Genomic DNA, 21,627 nt, shown 5'->3' on the forward strand with positions numbered 1-21,627 from the left:
ACTTATTAACTGTTAATATATGTACAAACAACTACTTCTGTAATTTATATTGTAGGTCACAAAAACAACTATTTAATTTTAAAAAATTGTTAATAGGTGTTTGTTCATTACTGGTCCTCACATCAATACGTGATGCAACCAACTTATGATTGCAATTTTGGTTTACGATTTAGTGGGTAAATTATTGTTGATACAGTGAAAATATATTTTCAATCATTGAAGACAAAACAAATGCAGAGAAAACTTACAAAGTTTATATAAAAAGGAAACATGAAGTCAATATTCTGACATTCTACACATTGAGAAATGACCAAAAATACTTCTTTATCTTCGACAGCATAGTGCTGACGCTCCAAAGCAGTTTGATTCTTTGATTTGAACTCCCTACGCTGACATTCAAACACTTTTAACATATATGTGATGAAAAAATATATTTTTCTCTACTTCTGATGCTTTAAAGTGAAATTAAACTCTCTAAACATCGTAATCCACAGGGGTAGTAATTGTGTTTTAGTAGTAACAAATGAAATCTACCAAGTAGGTTGTTGATACAAAAAAAAAGGACCACTGAAAGCTGTCAAATGAAGTTTGTTTTCAAAAATTTTCAACAAATTAAAAAATGTGTGATCAGATCAGTTTATGATGACATTCCCAGCCTCAACTCCAGAACCTGAGAAGCAACATTTAAACTGCTGGACTCTTTCAGAAACAGAAACAAAAGACCAAAGCAAGTGGCAAAAGGTGACAAAATGTAGAAATGTATACATATGAAACATTTTCACCGTATTTTAACCATATTCTGTCAGGTGGGCAACAGTTGAAATAATAAAAACTTTGTTTAACCTAAAACAAAATTTAAGTAAAATATGAACATTTTGAAATGTGTTGCTCCTGTGATCTTGGACAGTTCAATAAATATTAGAGTGTTAATAAGTCTGCAGCGAAGCCAAAAAGGAAAACACAGCTTGAATTGTTAGTTTGTGATCTGCTCTTATGCATGTCAAATCATTGTGATTAAAAAAAAAAAAGACTAATGGCATCTAAAATCTTATTCCAAGAAAGACAATTTGTGAATGTACATGAATAATTAACTTAATTTACAGTTTTTGACTACATCCATTCCTCATTCCATTCTTTCATATACCTCCAGCCATCCATATATATTCATGGTCAGGTCATATTAGCAGCAGGTTAGGCAGGAACTTCCAGAACTCCCTCTCCAACCTTTTCCAGCTCCTCCAGGGGGATACCGAGGCATTCCCAGACTAGATGAGATCTATTATCCCTCCAGTGAGATCTGAGTCCATAGCCCAGAGTCTCCTCCCAGTTCGACATGCCCAATAAACCTTTGGAGTTCCGGCATGAATATGCTTACTCTACATACAAAACAAATCCTTTAAGAGGTCTTATTTACCAGGGGAGTCTAACTTTGTATTGCATCAGTTTCACAGCTTCAGATTCACCCGATAAAAAGCATTTAACACAAGAGCCTTCAAATAGAAGGAAGAATATCAAAATATGTAATACCTACAGTACATAAACAGGTGAGAATGTAGTAAACAGAGGGCTTCAATATTTGCAAAGTTGTCTATAGACTGTCACAGATCACAGGAAGAACGTATTGTCAGATGGATATCCAAATAGTTGACATTAAATTGTGAATATCTTTCACCGCTAACATGATAAAAACAGGTGATGTGAGAACATTAAAAACATTAAAGCATCACTTCAGATGAGGAGAGACGGCGATGACATCAAAGTTCATCGTGGGGCATTTTCAGAGCGTGGTCACAGAGATCTGCAAAATAAAAATAAAAACAAATATGTAACAAGGTGTAAAACTCATGGTTAATGACAAAAAAAATTATCACGCAGTGGGAAAACATACCTGTCCTCTTGCTGCAGAGTTTATCTTTGACATTGTCTGTCTCATGAGAAAAGAACTCAATAATTTCATCTTCATGGTGCTCAACAATTGTTTCACACTTGAGAAAGGAGGGAAAAAAATACTTTAATCAGCTTCACATTTTCCTGTAAAATCACATGCTTCAGTGGAATGTGTTCCATAAACAGCTCGTCTCATCAAAAAAACACAAAAGCGTATTGTTCCAAAGGCTGCATAGACATTGTACTCACTGCAAACTTTAAACTGGCTGTAACTCTACTATCCAATGTGGCCTCTGATAGATCCATGGCTTCACCGCTGCGAGACTTGATCCTAATGTAGGACTTCCTGTTTGTGGAGGAATCTGTGTGTTCACCATAGTCTTGCATTCTCTCACACACACTTTCCATCAAGTCAAGAAGATTTCCCTCTGAGCGAGCCAAAGGAACCTGATGGCATTAAACGTCACCAAAAACAATGAGGATGTGAGGTTTCTGTTCATTAAAATCCACTCAAACATAAAACTACAGAAATATTGTTTAATCCAACTTTTAATATTGACAAATGTATCAGTATCTATGCAGTTATTTCTTTATCCTCACCTCTGTTAAAGCCAATACATCAATTTGACTTAGGTCATCATCTGACTTTAGACACAGGCAATTCTATTCAGCTTCTAAACTGATGATGTTATGGAACAGATTTTAAGTTCTCTGTGATGAATCCACATCATTCTCTATTACCAGAATTTCATAAAGGATTCTTTCCTATAGAAGATGAGAGATATTACAAAACTGTGGCTTCTAACTTCATGGATAATGTCCCACAATACTTGAACAAATAATACATGGATTAAATCTACAACACACCAAAGAAGCATCTGGATCCAATATTATTCCAAAATGTTAAAATTTATTGTATAAGGCTCATGGAAATTAACTACCATGAGATTACAAATAGTAGTAATAATCTAATAGTCTTGTCATTTTGATCCAACTACATTTGAAACTGTGCTGATTCAGTTGGGAGTCCCATTTCTTCATAAATCTCCAGCTTAAACTGTTAAGAAAACCTCTATCAGCGAAACACAGTTTTCGTCATCAATAATGACACCAAAGGCTGCAAATCTTGACTTTTTATAAGAATTTTTATGGAACTTTTCCTAAAAAAAAGTAATACATAAAAATTGGTTAATCCATTAACCCTGTCCTTAAGGTGGGTCAGCTGGTGTGATGCCATCAGCCTCACCTCCCTGACGGACTGGCTGCCGTCAGGATTGATCCTGAAGGATCCCGTCTGGATCATCTTCTTCGGGTCTACCTGGGAGATGGCCCACTCCATCTCATCCACCATGGCCCTGCAGGCTGCGGGGGGAGAGGCACAGTTGAGCGGGACACAAGTGTCACTGACAGGAGCGTGTGAGACACAGGAGCGTACCTCCACATCTCAGGTCCTGTCCCTGTCGGGCTGCCTGACTCAGAACCACACACCACATGAGCAGGAGAGTCGCTTCCCTCATCTTCCTCCTTCATGCATATTCCAACACAACACAGGATGACACATCAACACGTAAAACCCTTTAAATGACTTGACGGCTCAGCCGCCATCCCTCCACCCGCCCGCCACGAACACATTCAGGCACAGAAACTGTGTTTTCTCAACTTTTCATTCAACTTACAACTTGTCGGCAGTGTTGTTCGCTTCAGCGTTAACGCGTCTCCACGCTGTCTCATTGCATTCGGTGAAATGTGGTGACGTAGACACCGGAGGAGTTGGACAGGATGGGACGTCGAACGTAACAGCGCCCTCGCGTGGCCAGGAAGACAACCAACGACTGAACGGGGCAGCAGTAAAGTTTATTAAAAAGAAATTGAGAAGTTGTCTCACGGGTTGTTTTCATCCTTATCCATATTTTGGTTGGTTGGATTGTGGGAATGATTACACAAAATCTACCAGACAAATTTCCACCACTCCTGGTGGGAATAGGAATATTGGGCTCCCATCAAATTTTGGTTATAACCCAGTTTTAGTCCAGTAGGTTTCTTCTTTTATACATATTTATATTGAGACACAGGTTGTTTTTTTTCTTTTTACATGTTCTATAATTTACAAGTGAACCTGAATTAGAATGTGTACCTCTGCCAAAATTCAGAAGTCCCTGAATTTACCAGATGTGGAACAGTCCTCCATTCAAACCTTGTGGATTTTTATTTGGATGTTCATCAAATTTTGCAATGTCACAATGCTAATGACAATGGACCCACCTCATTGTCATGAGCATACAAAAATTGAATGCGCTTCACTAAAGTCAATGCCTCATATCAAATTTCAGTTAAATTTATCTGTGGCTTTATGGAACATGTTGACAATACACCATAATACACCAAAAACAATGCAAACACTATCGACACTTCACTCCACCCAAATGCCTATCTAGGCCCGTTTATTTATGCTTTCTTATTCCTATGCCTATTTATGCCTTTCTGTTGGTATATTCTTGGTGGGTTATTCATTATTCTTTCTATTTGGTGCTGGTGCTACTTTCTGTGTGCTTTTTCTTTTTTTGTGTCCTCACTGTGCTGTGTGTAGTGCGACGGAGAAGTTAATTTCCCTGACGGAACCTCCTTAAGGAATCAATAAGTTCTACTCTACTCTACTCTACTCTACTCTCTCTCTTTACAAACCCAACACTGTACAGTAGGTGAAACATAATCACCATTCAAGAGTGACTGGGCTTCAGTCTCTCTAACCAAGATCACTTCTATATATGAAGGCAGGGATCAAACCACCATCCCTTAAGGATATTTAAGACACAATATTTAGATATAATTTTCCTTTTTTTAATTTAATAAGGAAACATTAATAGGTAGGCATATTTTGCAGATTTTTTTATTCAAACACATTTTTTGACAAATAGACCAGAAAACCACCCATTTTAATAGGGTGACAATACTGGGTCTTACGGAGTAATTTCATGAACTCACAAACAACACATTTAATCCAGCATTATAAAGTACAGCACCATTTTTTTCTCTGGCCATGGAAATGGTCTGAGATCATCCCAATGCATTTTCTCAAATTCAGAAACAATTCAATACTGTAAAATGCAAACCATGATGCTATCAGTAAAAAAAGGTTCACAAAAAAAACTCTTAAAAATGAATCCACGAGAACCAAGTTCTCAACACGAACACATGGAATCTGGATACACCAAACAGAATTATTTGTGACATGCTACACATTTTTCTGCAGTGATACCATCAATGATCAAAAAAACAGATTTTTCAAATGTCAACTTTTATGTCTTTTGTTACACATAGGACTATTTATTTTCTAATCAAGTGCTGGTTCTTTTATATGAAAAAAATGTTATGTTTTTTGCAGAAACATTACTAAAATGATGCTTTGATCACTGTTTTGTCTTAATAGCATTTGCATCTGTTAGAAAAATCAGATCATTCATGTAAATGAAATATAAAATCTGTCACATAATATGAATCATGTGAATTAAATATAGCGTCTCATAACTCATCCAAATTACAGATGTTTTCACAATATTGTTTTGTGATTGATACAAAAAGATGCAACATTTGAACTGTCATGTTTCTGGACTGAGCTGTGTCAAGGCACGGCGGTGAGTGAAGGAGGCACTTTGGTCGTCTGCAAAGTATAACAGATGCAGTGAAACATTTGGTCAACGTCACGGCACAACTACAACTCCTAAAAGTACTATTAGAGTTGGTGATGTACACAGAAACTATTAGCCTGTTACCAGTTAACATCATGTGCATTTATTAAGTTAGCATTCTGTTGTTAAGCTAATGCTTGTCTCCCACATTTCAGTCAAACTTTTACAAACTCTGCTGTTGCTACTGGCGCACCACAGTCAAGTCAAAAATGTCTTTTTTTTAGCCACACATCACCACAACTATTTTGCTCCACCATAAAAAAGCTAACTTTGTCCTCTATACTAATTTCAGTAAGTTTGCTCACAACAAACTCAACATGTACTTAAAATGCCCAACAAGCCAAAGTGTGTGTGTGTGTGTGTGTGTGTGTGTGTGTGTGTGTGTGTGTGTGTGTGTGTGTGTGTGTGTGTGTGTGTGTGTGTCAACACACATCTCAACTTCCCATCAATAATTTAAGACGGTAAATTAAAAGAAAAAGTAAATACATCAGAAATTAGTATATTCTAATAGGCAAGACCTGATTAACATGATACCTGTGTACTGCTGTGGTCGTGCTGCAGTCGGCACTAACCACCCATATTCAACAGTTTTTAAATAGTAGTTCATTGGAATGTATAAATGTTCTGAAATAAACTTTTTATCATCAGATTTAAAGTTAGACAAATGAAATGAAGAATTTTTAAATCCTACATATGGCATCTTTAATTCAAAAGTCTTCAATGAGTAGATTTTGACCAGCCTTCAAAAGACTTGAATATAGGCAGGTTTACAAAACTTATATCTGAGAACTGAACATTCTAGAAGGTAAAATACGTAACTGTGCATAAGGTGATGTATAAATGTCATTTACTGTACTCTCTCTTTTTTAAAACAAAGGAACAGTCTTTACTACTTACACATAAATACCTTAAATATTTTAGTATAATGATGTTTAAAGATCTTATTAATTTAATGTACAAATGTTTTACATCTGAATATGAGACTAATCCATGTAAAAACACCAAATGAAAACAAGAAAAAAGTAAAATAAATCCATGCAGCTTTGATTTTTTTAAAGGAAAAATTGAAACCAAATTTACAGAATGTTTTTTGTTTTAAAACACTTCTTGTTCTCCCTCAATACAATTCTATTTTTTGTTTAGAAAAAAAAGGAAATAAAGAATAAAATAATAAATTAGAACAGAAAGTGGCTCAAAAAAACTGTTTACAGAAAAAAAAATAAACAGTGTTCCTGAGACCATGAGTTATATTCTTATAACTTACATACACTCACATGTTTCTCAGAGGTTTGAACCTCACGCCATTCTGGTAGGTGAACACCTGCATCTCTTAAGGATTTGCCTTCTGTAATGGATCATAATCTTTTCACACAAGAAAACTTCCACATTGTTTTTTGAGCATTTTTGTAGTTTCATGATGCTCTGTCCCAGCTTCTTTGAAACATGTGTCTTGCATCAAATTTAGAACAAGAATACATGTACAAAACTGAATACAGTACAGTAATCCCTCGCGCACTTGCGCATCAACATGCGCAGCTTCACCTCATTGCTGATTTTTAGTAGGTAGTCACGTGATACTGTACGCGCATTCTATTGGCTGATGGCATCCGGAATTGCGCTGCCATCCGTGAGTGTCGGAACACATTAACCACGTGTAACGAGGGATCACTGTATACTGAAGTAAAACATTAAAAACACTGCCTGGCTAAAAGAATCTTCACTTGGATTTAACCAACCCAATAGGTAAGAGTTTTCCAATGGATGAACATTAAATATTTCATTGTAAAAAAACAAACAGTGGAGCTCAGACCTGTGCTGAACAGTAAAGTTACGAGCCTGACAACAGGAACAATGTGAGGAGAACTCCAGAGATTGGTCCTCAAGACAAGAGGCGGATGAAGTGATGTCTACCAGACTAACCTGTGGGGGTAGGAAGTTGATCTGGGATTGCTAGAGTTGATCAGGTCACTGTTCAGCAACGTCCCGCGACCAAAGCACGATGTCCGCCGACTGCACACAAATACTGAAGGAACAGGTTTTTTCTACAAATGGATTTTTTTTCAATGCCTCAATTAATTGCCCTTATATTGTGAAAGGGCGATTCATGGAACGTGACACATCATTTTCATATGTGGACAGGAACTGGAGAAGACTTGACACAGCGACCGACTCTCCAGGTTTATATATATGATTATGGCAAAAAAAAATTATTTGACTCTGGACGGACATAAATGTTGTGACATTGCATAATATTTTTTAAAATAACACCATGGTAAACATGTGCCACAATCAAAGCTAGAGGTTGTCCAATAAATAGTAGTGTTTTTCTTTTGGCCAGGCAGTGTGTTGTTCAAACAAATGCATGCCAAAAACGATTATTGAACAATTGCATCCCGTATTATTCACATTTATAGTGCCACTCTTTTTGGTGACATGTGCAAAGCGATCCAAATATGTAGCACAGGCTTGTCATATTTTGACGGTCATTTTGGAGGTCTACAGTATCTGTAGTGCAACACTGTCTGAAAACAACCGTGTCCAAACTCATTACTCTGTGATCCCAATGAGGTGAAAGAGTGAATTCAGATTTATTTCTGAAAGAGAAATTACTATTTGATGATACAAATTCACCACCTTGTCTTTAAATGAAGATACTGTTCTACCATGTTGTGCTTCATGTGCCGTCACAGTAACTCAACACCTTTGGATGTGTCTGTATTTGAAGCCTAGAATAATTATTTCAACATGATTTAGCTGAGGTTTTAAAATGTGATAAACAGCAGATCTCACTGTTTCAGTATTAGAAACATAAAGACATACTTCACTGTGTGTTGTAAGGACACTTAAATAATACGTAAGGCGCAGGGAGGTGAAAACAAGCACATACTGGCCGAGCCTCTTTGGTCCCATTCTTCTGGCGGGTTATCTTCGCCGCCGTTCAACACCAGTCCTCCTATCTCTCAACCAATGTATCAGTGTCCATGTCAGTCAGTAAGTAAATGTCTGTGTGCCGTGACAGTCCCAGTGGCGTCTGAGAGAGAGAGGAGATAGAAGCTTTAATCAGAGGTGAGGGTCTTCAGAAGTACAGTAATCATCTTTGTAATAGTTTATCAATTGAGAAGACAATTTTATTTACTCAAGTATTTCAGACAATCATTGTCATGACCTGTGGAAACATTTTTACTACTGCAGCTAATTTTATATTTCTGTCCACTCTAGTTGTTAGTTATCACACGCGCACACACGCACACACACACACACACACACACACACACACACACCATGCAGATAATGAGAGGTAGAGCAGCAAGAAGCTTCTGTGGTGCCCCCAATGAACAACTTATTTGGGGATGCTTCCTTGCTCAAGGGCACCTCAGCAGTGCTGTGGAGGTGAACTGGCACCTCTCCACTGCCAGTTCACACTCCAAATGTTTTGGCCCACATGGGTCTTGAACTGGCCACCCTCCGTTCCCCCAACCCAAGACCTAGTGGACTGAGCTACTGCTGCCCCAAATGAAACTGAGAGGAAAACTTCAGTCAATGGTGTCCTGATGAGGATCAAGTTGGTTTACAATATGGATGTGATTGTTTGATGATTTGGGAATACATCAGGGTCCTCACCTTGGATCAAAGTCATTTTCCAACCTCATCTTTCCTCATTTAATCCTGGAAAGTCCTGAAAAGAAACACTTCTCTTGCCTACCATGATGGTTGACAACCTAAAGTCAAATCTGAAACATTTAATAGGCAAACACTTTAGTCTACACTAAAATAGTATTATTTATTAGCGCAAGACTATACTTGAATAATCATTCTCCTTGTAATCTGAACTCTCAGTCAGGCCATGTATTTGTGATGTTTACAACAACAACAAAAACATCCTTGTTTAGACAGTCAGACAGACGACACCAACAAATGTCCAAATAGCCAACATGACATTTATTTTGAAAACGTGTTGTGTTTAATCCATTAGGAAACAACACTCATTCATAAACCCAGAAACCAGAAATGAATAACTTCAGTGTACACATCATTGAAGTTTGTTGTGTAATAGCTGAAATGTGCATCAGCCTTCTTTAAATTGTCTCAGAGATGCATTCATACCTGTATGTGAAGAACACCCTCATCTGAAAAATATACATGATCACCTGCAGAAAAACCTTGAGAAATATTGAGATCTTTAAGACCTCTGAACCAGAGGGCTGCAAACGTACTGAATCCACCATGAGTAACTTCACTGTGGTCACTATCTGACCAATGTGCTCTTACTGGTTAACAGGTACATGTCATTTGAAGGTTTGTACATTGGTGCAGTACACACAGTCCAATACTAATCTTGTGGATCAGTACTAAACTGATTTTATTCATTTAATGTGCAAGCTGGGAAAAATGTAATACTTTGTCATCGTACAGTAGCTTTAAGTTAGTTGATAATCAAGTTTTACCCATGTCCAGCAATGTTAGAGTCATAACAGAACAAGCAGCACCACCTTCTACCAGGACGTTAAGAAGTTTACTTTATCATGCTAAGAGATAAGAGGACTAAAGGGAAGAAGTTCTGATCAAAAACAGGTCAGTGCTTAAAAAATTTGAAAAATGTATAACGCTTCCTCAACTAAGTCTAATTTGGCTTAGTTGTAAATAAAAAATATATTAAACTTAGAATTTGTGTTTGTAACCCTCATTACTGATTTGCTGTAAAGGTGGGGAGTTTTTCAATTAATATATTTTGAAAATGATTAATTTCTCCATGGAGGTGCTGTAACTATGAGATTATCTAATCATACACAGGCACCAAACTCACTTTACCCATCATGCTACTGCACCCACCAGCAGCTGTCAGGTCATACTGTAGTTTGACCCCATTAGTTTAAATGTACCCCTTCAAATCACAGTCACTTTGGAATTTGATAGTTATCGCAGTTGTTTATTTTCTGACAGTACAACAAATTATAAGATTCCAGATCAGCAGATCTAGAATAACACTTGGATACAGATCCTCCTCTATTTAGCTTTACCTGGCCCAAAAAATTGTGATCAAAGTCTGCTCATAGACTTTTGAGTAATACTGCTAAAAGGATGAACAGGCGAAAAACATCACATCCTAATGGACATAATGGAAACCTCCTGCTGGTTATATGTGTGTTTGCCTTTGTGGCGTTACCAGTGTATGTTAACCAGCATTAACACATTGAAATACAGGCTGAGTTGCTATTTTTCTAAAAACATCTCAATAACATTTTACAAAAACAGTTCAGAAAATCTTGTTTCAACACACAGATAATTGGGTTTACCTTCGACTCAGTTATAAGTTGTATTAGCAACCCAAGTCATAGGATGTTACTTTACAAACAAACATGAATACAACCATCGCCTGATGCATCTAAATACTGTATATCTTTCATCAAACATTGGCAATGATTTTTTTGTGCTGGTGAAATTATAGTGTGGATCGCTGGGTAAGTAGAAAGCAGCATGTAATGAGAGACAGCCCTACAGAAAAATAATCACCAAATAAAGAAATGTGATTGTCAGATCCTACATGATCTTGGTGGTGTAATGGGGCTCAGTGTCTCCAAGAGTAAAGAGGAAGGCTGGTGGTTATTGTCCTTTCCAGCTCTAAGAGTCGTACTCAGACGGCTCCTCTATGAACACAGCAGGTCGATTGCTTACCCTGCTGCCACAGTCCAGGCAGGAAACTCCCAAGGCAACCAAACAATGCCATGCCTGTGGACAACGGCAAGCAGAAAGACACATGGGTGGATGTAATGAGCTTTTCTTCACTAAAACAATGGTGAGACCCAAGATTTATTTCAAGCAAACAGTGTTTAATATACACAAATACAGAAAACCTACTGGTATCTATCAGAATAATCTTTTTTTTTTAAATTTACACCTGTATCTATTTATGTAATTCAGACATTGTATGAAGTGCTCAAAAAATAAATTGGGGGGTTGTGCTGATTCTGTCAAAAATCTGTGTTGCATCTTCATAACTTGATATCTGGGTCCTCTGGAAGCTTGAAGTTTATACTGTTTGTGTGAATTGTTTTAAAACATGTATCAGTTTGATTTACATGCAAATCTGTTTGTACTCAGTGAAAATTAGACATATGGCATACCACCTTAAGGCATTTGGAAAAGACAGTGTGCAGTTTCCCATAATTCAAAACGTTATCTGTCCTCAAACACTAAATTATCAATTTAAACTTAGAAACAAGTGTCTCTTACATAACTCAACAAAGTGACTACTATAATCACCTGAGGAATGAAGTAATGTTTGCAGTAATCAGACTCACCAGGTAGCCTACGAAGCACAGATAGGCTAAGGAGAGCAGAGCGGCCAGGACGTAGAGCAGCACGCTGTTCAGTGACGTCACGTAAACCACCACAAAATACATGTTAATGGCACAAACTACCAAGATGACGACACCTCCGGAAATTTTCCACACACTTTAAAAATAAAAACAAAAAAAAACAGGTTAAAAGACCAATTGAAAAATGTTTTTTCCCCTAATATGAATGCTCCAGGAAATGTTCCTCACAGTTACGCAAACAAGGAAAGTCCTCGTTTATGTAACAATCTAAAAGATGGCCAAGACCAAACAGTCAATAGCAAACATACCGAATTGATCTTTCAATAATTAACTCAACACAGACATTTATCACAACATATGTAACAGCTGGCTGTCACACAGAGAGAGGTTGTAACTTTACTTCCACTCAGACAGCAGTTCATGTTCCCAGAATGCAAGGCACACAACACAAAACAAGTCTCACACCAAAGAAACCACCAATAAAGAACTCTATCATTGGTTCTTCAGTTGTTCAGGTTAATGTGTTCTATTTAGTCTATTTTGAATCTTACTGACTGCTTCAATAATATCGGTGATTATATCCACACTGTGATGCAATATCCAAACATTACAAATCTACATGCACGTCTCCTGGGTGTTTCTTTAACTGTACCTCCTGTTATCCTGCTTCGTAGTAAGACTATGTTTGTCTGCCACGTAATGCTTTTGTGACAGAGAACAGCAAAGAATCTTGAAGAAAATTATTAGACTGCATGCCAACTTCTCGAGCCGTCAGACTGGCATGCATTCCCTCTGTACTCCACCTTACCTCATTCGTATGTTTGTGTTTTGTTTGTAAGATAAAGGAGAATGCTGTCAGGCCTTACAAAGTCGGTAAGGACAGTATTAATTTTAAAAATTAATAAATGGAAATCTTCACTCACATATGGTTTGCAAAGTCATTCATTATGGATTTCAGACTGGTGAAGGTCAGAATTGGTATTAAAGCAAATGGAAGCTGTTGAACAGAAAGAAAGGTTATAATGAGAAACACACACACAACAATGAAATGTACAAAATTAAAGCTGGACTTCAGGGTATTAAACAGAAAACATGTTAAATACTATTCTGGAAAGTAGTGCAAAGGTTTACTTAAATGTTTTGTCCTGACCTGCATGCTTTGAAGCACGTTAAGGAAGTCATTCATCCCCGTCAGATGCTGCACATCCTGAAAAATGGCTACCAGCAGGGTAGGGGTGATGGCGATGGAGCGGGTCAGCAGAACTCGTGCAAAACGAGACCATCGTAGGTTCAAAAAACCCTTAAGAAAACACGTTACATGTGAGTTACAATAGTTTTAATTTTATTTCGCCTACATTTACGTGACGCTTTCTTACCTCCATAACAAACTGTCCGGAATAAGTGCCTGTCATGGTTGAACTCTGTCCAGCAGCCAAGATCCCTATTGCCCAAATGTAAAGAGCTGCAGGGCCAAAGAAGCACCCTAGGACCACTCCCTGAACAGATACAGAGAAAGACAGAAATGATCCATCTATGCATAAAAAAAAGAATCTAAACATGAATAATGTAGAGGTGGTGAAAATATTTGAAAAAAGGGGGTGTAGAAAAAAAGGCCTATTTATAATAAACAAGTTACTTAAATCTTACACACCTACAATCCATTCACACAGGTGGCTTTACCCTATTTGTCTTATTATACCTTTTTCAGGACTGAGACAGTTTTGACACATCATAAAAAGAAAACACACAACTGCATCTGATATCAATAACAACATTCACTTCAGGTGTCCCACTTTCAGCGTCCGATGTCTTGCAACAGCACCTCATCTGACCTCATCTGTATAATCAATAGTATTGCAACACCTTAGATTATTCATCAATTTGAAGTCTAAAGGTCTCATATGTTCTGTCTGACATCCAATCTACAAGCTTTCAATTGAAACTCCACATTTTATTGGAAATACAGTGCAACCTCGCGCATTCACGCATTAACACTCGTGACTTTACCTCATCACGGATTTTTGATAGGCAGTCACACGATACTGTACGCGCATTCTATTGGCTGATTGCATCCGGAAGTGTGCTACCTTCTGTGAGTCTTGGACTTACGTGAGACACAAAAGTACTTAAAACAGTAGATAAGTTTGTGGGGAGGGTTTTTGAACCCTCCCCATATCAGTATGGGGAGGGTTCAAAAACGCTTAAATTACCTTAAGATAAATAGTTCGTTGCTATATCGCAGAATTCGTTATTCGCGTGTGGTTCCTGGAGCGCATTAACTGCGAGTAACGAGGGCGCACTGTGGCACAAAAACTAAACATCGAATGATTGAACAAAAAATGTAGTTACTTTTAAACTTACTGTATATTCCCATTTAAAATTTAATTACAACACAAAAGAGTGTATGTATATAAAATCACAGGGATGCCAAGCCTCCAGTGATTCAGATTATAGTGTTTGAGAGTATTCCACAACATAAAATGGTGACAGGATTGAAAACTGGTTGAGAAATGCTACTTTAAGATGTCTGTTTGATTTGACAAACTGAATTATTTGCCAATAATTCTAATATGCAGTGCAGATTGAATATTTTGTTTCTTCTCAGATTGTAAAACTTCTCATAAAAGACAGCAACTACCAAGTGAACAGGAACTAGACAAGAACTATAAAGTAATGATAAACCTTTTTTTTCTCATTTTGGATCAAAATGAAGAGTGATCAAGAGTGATCATATCTTAGGAATATAATTATAAAATGTGATTAATACATGTAGCTGGAAAGAAATGCTCCATCAGACTTGTGCAGTAACCTGATGGTCAGGAACGCATCTTTGACATGTAAAAGAATTTCTAATATCCTAGTAACAATTCTTCAGTGAGGATTTATTATTGCAGTAAAGATGACCAGACGTACTCCTTTGTAGATGTCCACCTCCAGTGTACCATTGTTGAGAGGGAAGAGATTTGTGTGAGGGCTGCCGGTTTTATTGCAAAACTCATTCTACAGGAGTGGACACAAAGAAAAACACATCTTATAGCTTTGGAAACTGTCACTGTTTATCCCACTGATTCAATATACAAAGAAAATGAATAGTGAAATGATTTTAGCTCTAGTACTGTATACTCACCACTTCCATGTTGGTTTTATTGTAGAAGGCCTGAGCAAAGACTGCGACAACAAAGACATTGATGAGGAAGGAGATGAACAGAGCAATACTTGACTCAATGAAGAAGTATTTGTTGGCTTCCTTCACTTCCTTCTGGTTTTTGCGATCAATGTCACGAGACTGTAGGACAAGCAAGTGATCAGATTTACTGGTACATTTAAACCGTATCAAACACCCAAAACCAACTCTGAGATATTATTGAATAGTCTAAATTCTTCTAATTTGACTTGATTTTTGTAGGGGTTATTTGTCAGTCTATATCTGAATGTAGCATCAGATTTTCTAACCTTGACCAGTGCTGAATGCAAGTAGATGTTATGTGGCATGATCACAGCGCCTACAATTCCTACAGCTTGTTCCAACTGCACAGGCCCACAACCAGCACAGTAAGGCAAGAACATCCCCTTTAACAGCTCCCCTTGGTCTGGCTTTACCAGGACATACTACAGAAAAGTAACAAAAGATGGCAGCGTGAGCATCCTGGTTGAAAAAAACAACAACTCCCCGATTAAAACACCCAGATTAAATTAGTTATATTTAAAATTGTAACAATTCTTACCTCATATCCAAAACTAATAGCCATTACAGTAATGAGAAAACCAAAGAATGCTTCAAGTTTTCTTAGACCTGCATGGAGACAAAAAGTGTAATAAGACTGGGAATGAAAAGTTTTTTGGCACTGTTTGGTAACTGAGATAAGGATTAATGCATACCGTATTTGTCTAGAAAAAGAAACACAAATGTGTCTGTGATGGTGATTAGAACTCCTACCCATAGTGGAATCCTACAAGAAAAACTAGTTATTTGTACATGTCTAATCGTTACAGAATATAAATGTGTAAAAATGTTTGCACAAATTTTCCATTATACAAGCTAACAGGATGCACCTGCCCACAGAGAGAAGGTTGAGAGCTATGGCACAGCCGATAACCTCCTGCATGTCTGAACCAATAATTGCCAGTTCCACCATCAGCCAAAGGATGATCCGAGGAACCTGAAAAAAAAACACACACAAAAGAATGCTCAAAATATCCACAAGTTCATTACACAGAGCAAAGACATTTAGAATTTATTTTGTATCTAAAGTATTTTTGTGTCCCTTGCTCACTTTGTTGCAGTAAGGAAACAGTGACAGAATGACACATAGTATCACATGCAAAAGGTAGAACGAAAAGAATTCAAGTTGTTTAAAGACGGTGTTGTGCTCACTCTGGGGTACTGGCGGTTGCAGACTTCAGCCAAGTGCATCCCAGTGACAACCCCCAGGCGTGCAGCTAGCCTCTGCAACAGCAGCCCAATAATGGTGGCCCCAAGGAGCACCCATAGGAGCTGAGGAAGAGAGTCAATATCAGCAATAAGCTCATTCTTTTTGACTACATTCACTCATGTTTATGGTAATGTAATTAAGTGAAAGTTCAAAAGTTGTAATATTTTACACATATAAAATAATCGTGACTAAAATAAGCACAACTCCTTGCTGAGAGAAATATAGCAATACAGCTTATTGTGTGTGCTTAGAGTAAGGAAACTTCAAGATGACAAGTGTAGCAAAATAGGGAAGACGATCTATGTCTGGATAAAGAACACACAAAAAAAGAAAACATCATTTCCAGAAATACATAGGAAAAAAAATAGGAAAAACAAGAAAACACAGTCAAAAGGATACGGACTAACAAAGTGAAAAAGGTTTCAAAGTTCACCTTAAAGCCAGCTTTAGCTCCTGACTGAAGATCAGACTCAATGTTCCCTGGATCCAAGTAAGCAATGCTCATCAAAAACCCCGGTCCAGTGAAGGCCCAGAGTTTACGGAAACTAAATACCTGAACAGAGTCATATTACTACTGGAGTTAGCTTCAATAATGTGAAATCACTTCAGTTCAAATTAAAATGCCATACTTCCAAAATCCAACGAAACCACACAGAAAATTCCCAAGGAAGATCATTTTATTCCTATGATTATTGTATATCATTACATGATTACATACCTGGCTGACATTTTCAGGAATAGCCACCTTCTCTTCAAAGTAAGTGGAGAAGGGTTCTTCCTGGGCCACAGGTGATTCAGGAGGAGAAATGGAGCTGTACTGGTTTGGACATGGAGCTGACTGGACACCATTTTCTTGAGATGAGTCCTCTAACCAATCCAAAGAGAATGAGGGGACTTTTATTAGTGATGAGAAACCCAAAGACCAAAATATGATGGGGATGATGATCACTGCAACTTTAAGATATTAACATGTTGATCAGCTTGTCTCCATGCAGTAAGATTATAGTGACTTTGTTTTATTTATTGTTGCTGAGGGTTTTTTTAGATGAGGATTTGCTCTATGAAATTTCTTGATCTCCAAGTATTAACAACTATTTCTGGAGAACAAATTCATCACCAGACCTTTTACTTTTCACAGAAAAACTTTCTTTTGAGTCAATAGTCTTTAACCCTGACCAAGTTTGAAAGAAACCTTTTTCTATGAATTATCATTGGAAGAAAGACTAGGAAATACAAGAAATACATACATTAGTATCTCTGCCAACTTTGAGACAGGACAGAATTTTAAAAATCACAGCATATGCTTTCGTCTCAGACTATCTATACTAGTTTACTAAGTATAACTGATCAACGTGAAAATATAACATATCATAAGACAAGAGAAATTAAACTTCAAAAGACTTAAACCTGCTGTTACCAATCCTGAAACCAGACAAGACATGTTTTTTGAGAATACAGGAATACACACAAAACAACATTCAAAACCATAAAACAGTTCCTACACATTACTTCAGTGTATAAAATTTATTACAATTAGTTCAAACTATACCAGTAATGATCTGAAGTACTCACTGAGTATGGACTTCTCCGTATGTATTCCATTCATTTCCAACTGACTGCCGATTATAAAGTCCAATGTCCTCTAATGAGAACTCTGCTTTACGTGACTCAACCATTATCTCTTTTTTCCTGTTGTCAGATGTCACAACGACATTCTGACAAAGAGCTGCTAAAATTAACCCAATAAGAGTGCTCACTCTTGCTAAAAAAATCCTTGATGAAAACACAAATTACAACTATCTTGTGAAAACACAAGATTCAGAAATACAGCATTTCAATGAAGTGATCAAATCCAGAGTTCCAGATTTCAGGAATTTCAAGAATAAAAAAGAAAATGTGTAGTTGGAATAGGAGCTTTTCAAAGATTTTAAACTATGTCTATTCTAACCAGCACAAAAGACAGTATGTATTTATGTGATATATTATTTATAGTGGCTCAGACATGCACACGGACACAGATGGTGTAAGTCAGCCATGAGGAGTGTCTAACATTATAGAGCAAAGATGAGTAGGTCTGAAATATATCAGTTGTGAGTCTGTTATCTTTAGCAGCTACCTTCCAGGAGGTCTCCATCTTGCTCAGATTTCATCGGGGAAAGGTGAGGAATCCCTGGAAACTTGAGGGATGAATATCAGCTTCTCTAGAATAAGAAAATAACAGTTATATAATTTAAAGAAGATATGCCTGTTGGGAGAAAAACTATAATTATCGTGCAAAGTGTTGAACTCATTACCCTTTTTTTGTGTTTTTTTGCTGGGCTGCCACAGAAATTCACTTCAGTCTTTCTGACAACAAAGCAGTCAGCTTGAAAAAATAAGCCTCATCATCCAACTTTTTTGTTGAGAATTAAAAAAGTCACGAGTCAAAATAATGACTAAGCAACATGTGAAAAGCCACAAGAATATTTAAAAAAAATTGCCCAATGGCACTGGAGTATCACATCCACAACAAACTCTCTAAAACTGGTAATTATCAAACAAAAGATGGACAAACCCTGGGTCACATGTCAACAATTGTGTGTTATAACACCATGTTCTCTGTCACATGACTGGGCAATCACATGATGTAAAGACGAGTTGAAGCAGTAGACAAAGCAGCTTTCCCGACAGTCGAAGTTATAAGCATTAGCAGCATTACAAGGTCGTATCAATTCAATAATTATTTCTTGTACCAATATGAAAAATAACCATGAAAACATTGTTTTATAATGAATCAAAATTTCCACATTACACGGGGTTTGCTGTTTTTTAAAAACATTATGAAGCTTTTGTATATCAACGGAGTCACTAAACAATCTGTCTCTTGCTTTCCTCCTCCAGAGTTACTGCCATAATGTCACAGGATGAGGCATCTCCATCAAACTACACTAAAAACTATCATTTGTGGCTTGTAAATCTTTTTCACGTTGTGAAATAGAGCATTTTCGTTTACATTTTCCAAATTAATGAAAAAACAAGTCAACTGATTTACACAAAACTTGCAGAGGGAGGGAGGTGGGTATATGGGGCAAAAAGCCAAAAACCTTTGGTGTGGATCCAGTACTTTTTGTTAAGATCTTTCTACAGCATTGCTAATACACATTTCCTGCCTTCTAAAAGTATATAGATCAATACATCTTTGTGGTCAAAAAAATAAAATCCCACAAACATCTATAGATGCTAACTTTGTGGTGCAGATATGGATAATGATCCTGATATGCTAGATAACCGTATGTACAGTGTTTTTAAGGAAGTGATCTTTATTTAGCAAAAAGATCTAGACAGGCAGCCAGATAGAGACGTCTAAGAGTGTTGTGGTTACAAACCTCACCACGTCATGCATGTATATAATTTTTCCAAGTCTCATCCTCTATGAACACCACTGTGTACTAATCTGCCTTGAACAGCTTTGACAATCACTAAATCTATGACAACTCCCAAACTGACAAATGAGCTCTACTGTTCCACCCCTGTTACAACACTACGATCTGTAAATCATTTAATGCCGATTTGTAACGGAAACTTGAGCAAAGACAGCGATTCACATGTTAATACAAAAAAAAGAATTGTTTTTGAGAATCATGTCCACATTCAGAATTTCACAACAGCAATATGATTCACTAAATTTGATAATTTTTACCACTGTGTTTGCATCACCTGATCTTGTAGAAACATTGTATAAATGTTCAGAAACTGAGGAGCACTCTTGTTGTAATTCTGAAATGGAAAATTTTTCAATTCTCACCTCATATGTGAATTCAGCTGCTCAATAGTTTGTGGTCTAATTTTTTGTATCATTATTTTCAAAATGCACCAAAATATTTTCTATGGGTGACAAGTGAGGACTGCAGGTTGATCAATTTAGCACTTGTAATTTTTTCTTACAGAGCAATGCTGTTCCATGAGCAAAATACTATTTGGCATTGTCCCAGTGAAATAAGCAATACCTTCCCTGAAAAAAAGCAAAATTAGTTCACCAGTTTTTTGGGTCGTTTGTTTGTTGTTGTTTTTAATGTCGAGTACATTATTCTTAAATTGCTCAACTATTTAACAGTGCAGTCTTTCACAGAGCACCGATCCCTCCCCATCTTTACTGCAGAAAGACTCAGCTTTCTGGAAACTTTTTCCATACCTGTTCATGTTTTGGATTTTTTGGGGGGGTTATTTTAGTTGTGTTTTTTTTTACTGCAGAAGAAGAGGATTTTCTTCTCTGCATTTGACTAATCCTTAAACACCAGTCGGCAGCCTTTTTGGCAGCTGGGGAGCAAATTGGGATTACGGTTGGTGCCTTGCTCAAGGATACATCTGAAGGGGATCTGTATATGGCTTTGACTCGAACCACCAACCTTCCAAGAAGTAACCTGTGGCTAGTTAATCTAATTCATTTTGGCATTTTCAAGGTTTTTTCCTTTTGTATTTTACAGTACTTTTACAGTATTGGGTTATATCAACTTTTTTTAGTGTATTGCTGACATTAAATTAAAAACAGGCTTATAATTTTCAAAACACAAAGATAGTTTTCATTTTAAATATGTTCTATCTGTGATATTTCAAATTAAATATGGTTTTCAGTGTTTTGCAATTAATCACATTCTGTTTGTATTTAGATTTTACACAGAATCCTAACGTTTCTGGAGTGACGCGCTAAAAAAAACCTTAAGACCTTAGACAACTATTGTATGGCTAAAACTGACCTGATAAGCCAAAACACAAGCTCACTGAATAAACAGTAAACATTTGGTAACAAAATGGCATTTGAAACGCATCTCTACCAAATCTGATTAAAAAAACAAAAAAAACAACAACCCCAGCGCTCGAAAATCAAGTGTCCGCTACTGTGATCAAGCTAACAAGTTCACTTAAAATGTTAGCTGTCTGGTTGGGTTTGGTACTGACAACCTTACTTTAACAGGGAGAAGGCCTTACCTGTAACACCTTTAGGGGAGGTACAATCAAGTGTTCTTCTGATTAAAGCTACCTTTAAAAAAATACCATTTGCCTAAGTTGCAGGGTAGCTAAACAAAACGTCTTCAAGCTAAATTCAGTCAAAGTCGTCTCTTCCCATGACAAGTGTGTTAACAATCAACGCGCATGCGTGACAAGGTAGCTGTGATTGGCCAATAGATTGCGGGACATTGTTAGAGGTGGACAGGGATTGGTCTATTAGGCAGAGCGTACGCAATGACGTCATTGAGCATATCAATAAATTACTGTAATTAATGCAAAGTAAAATGATCAGATACTGAAAATTATGTATGTGAGGAT

The 21,627-nt window shown here is 37.0% G+C and overlaps 2 protein-coding genes across 2 annotated transcripts; both read right to left on the bottom strand.

Moving 5' to 3' along the window:
* Window positions 1–236: 236 nt before the first annotated feature.
* On the bottom strand, window positions 237–8,529 carry cnpy2 (canopy FGF signaling regulator 2). The gene is made up of 7 exons (XM_068316298.1): window positions 8,461–8,529; window positions 3,564–3,719; window positions 3,323–3,411; window positions 3,134–3,249; window positions 2,137–2,334; window positions 1,889–1,985; window positions 237–1,798 (listed from the first exon to the last, which is right to left on the bottom strand). The coding sequence occupies exons 1-7, from the start codon at window positions 8,481–8,483 to the stop codon at window positions 1,755–1,757; spliced, it is 723 nt and encodes a 240-aa protein (XP_068172399.1). The 5' UTR covers window positions 8,484–8,529; the 3' UTR covers window positions 237–1,754.
* On the bottom strand, window positions 8,461–21,427 carry slc11a2 (solute carrier family 11 member 2). Its single transcript, XM_068316295.1, has 17 exons — window positions 21,289–21,427; window positions 18,440–18,524; window positions 17,042–17,190; window positions 16,757–16,876; window positions 16,266–16,385; window positions 15,944–16,050; window positions 15,770–15,840; window positions 15,616–15,683; window positions 15,344–15,499; window positions 15,018–15,176; window positions 14,804–14,890; window positions 13,267–13,386; window positions 13,041–13,190; window positions 12,814–12,887; window positions 11,873–12,026; window positions 11,247–11,300; window positions 8,461–8,604 (listed from the first exon to the last, which is right to left on the bottom strand). The coding sequence occupies exons 2-17, from the start codon at window positions 18,471–18,473 to the stop codon at window positions 8,527–8,529; spliced, it is 1,701 nt and encodes a 566-aa protein (XP_068172396.1). The 5' UTR covers window positions 18,474–18,524; window positions 21,289–21,427; the 3' UTR covers window positions 8,461–8,526.
* Window positions 21,428–21,627: the final 200 nt, after the last annotated feature.

Source organism: Antennarius striatus, chromosome 5 (assembly GCF_040054535.1).
Source record: "Antennarius striatus isolate MH-2024 chromosome 5, ASM4005453v1, whole genome shotgun sequence".
In the NCBI taxonomy this organism is placed as follows: Eukaryota; Metazoa; Chordata; class Actinopteri; order Lophiiformes; family Antennariidae; genus Antennarius; species Antennarius striatus.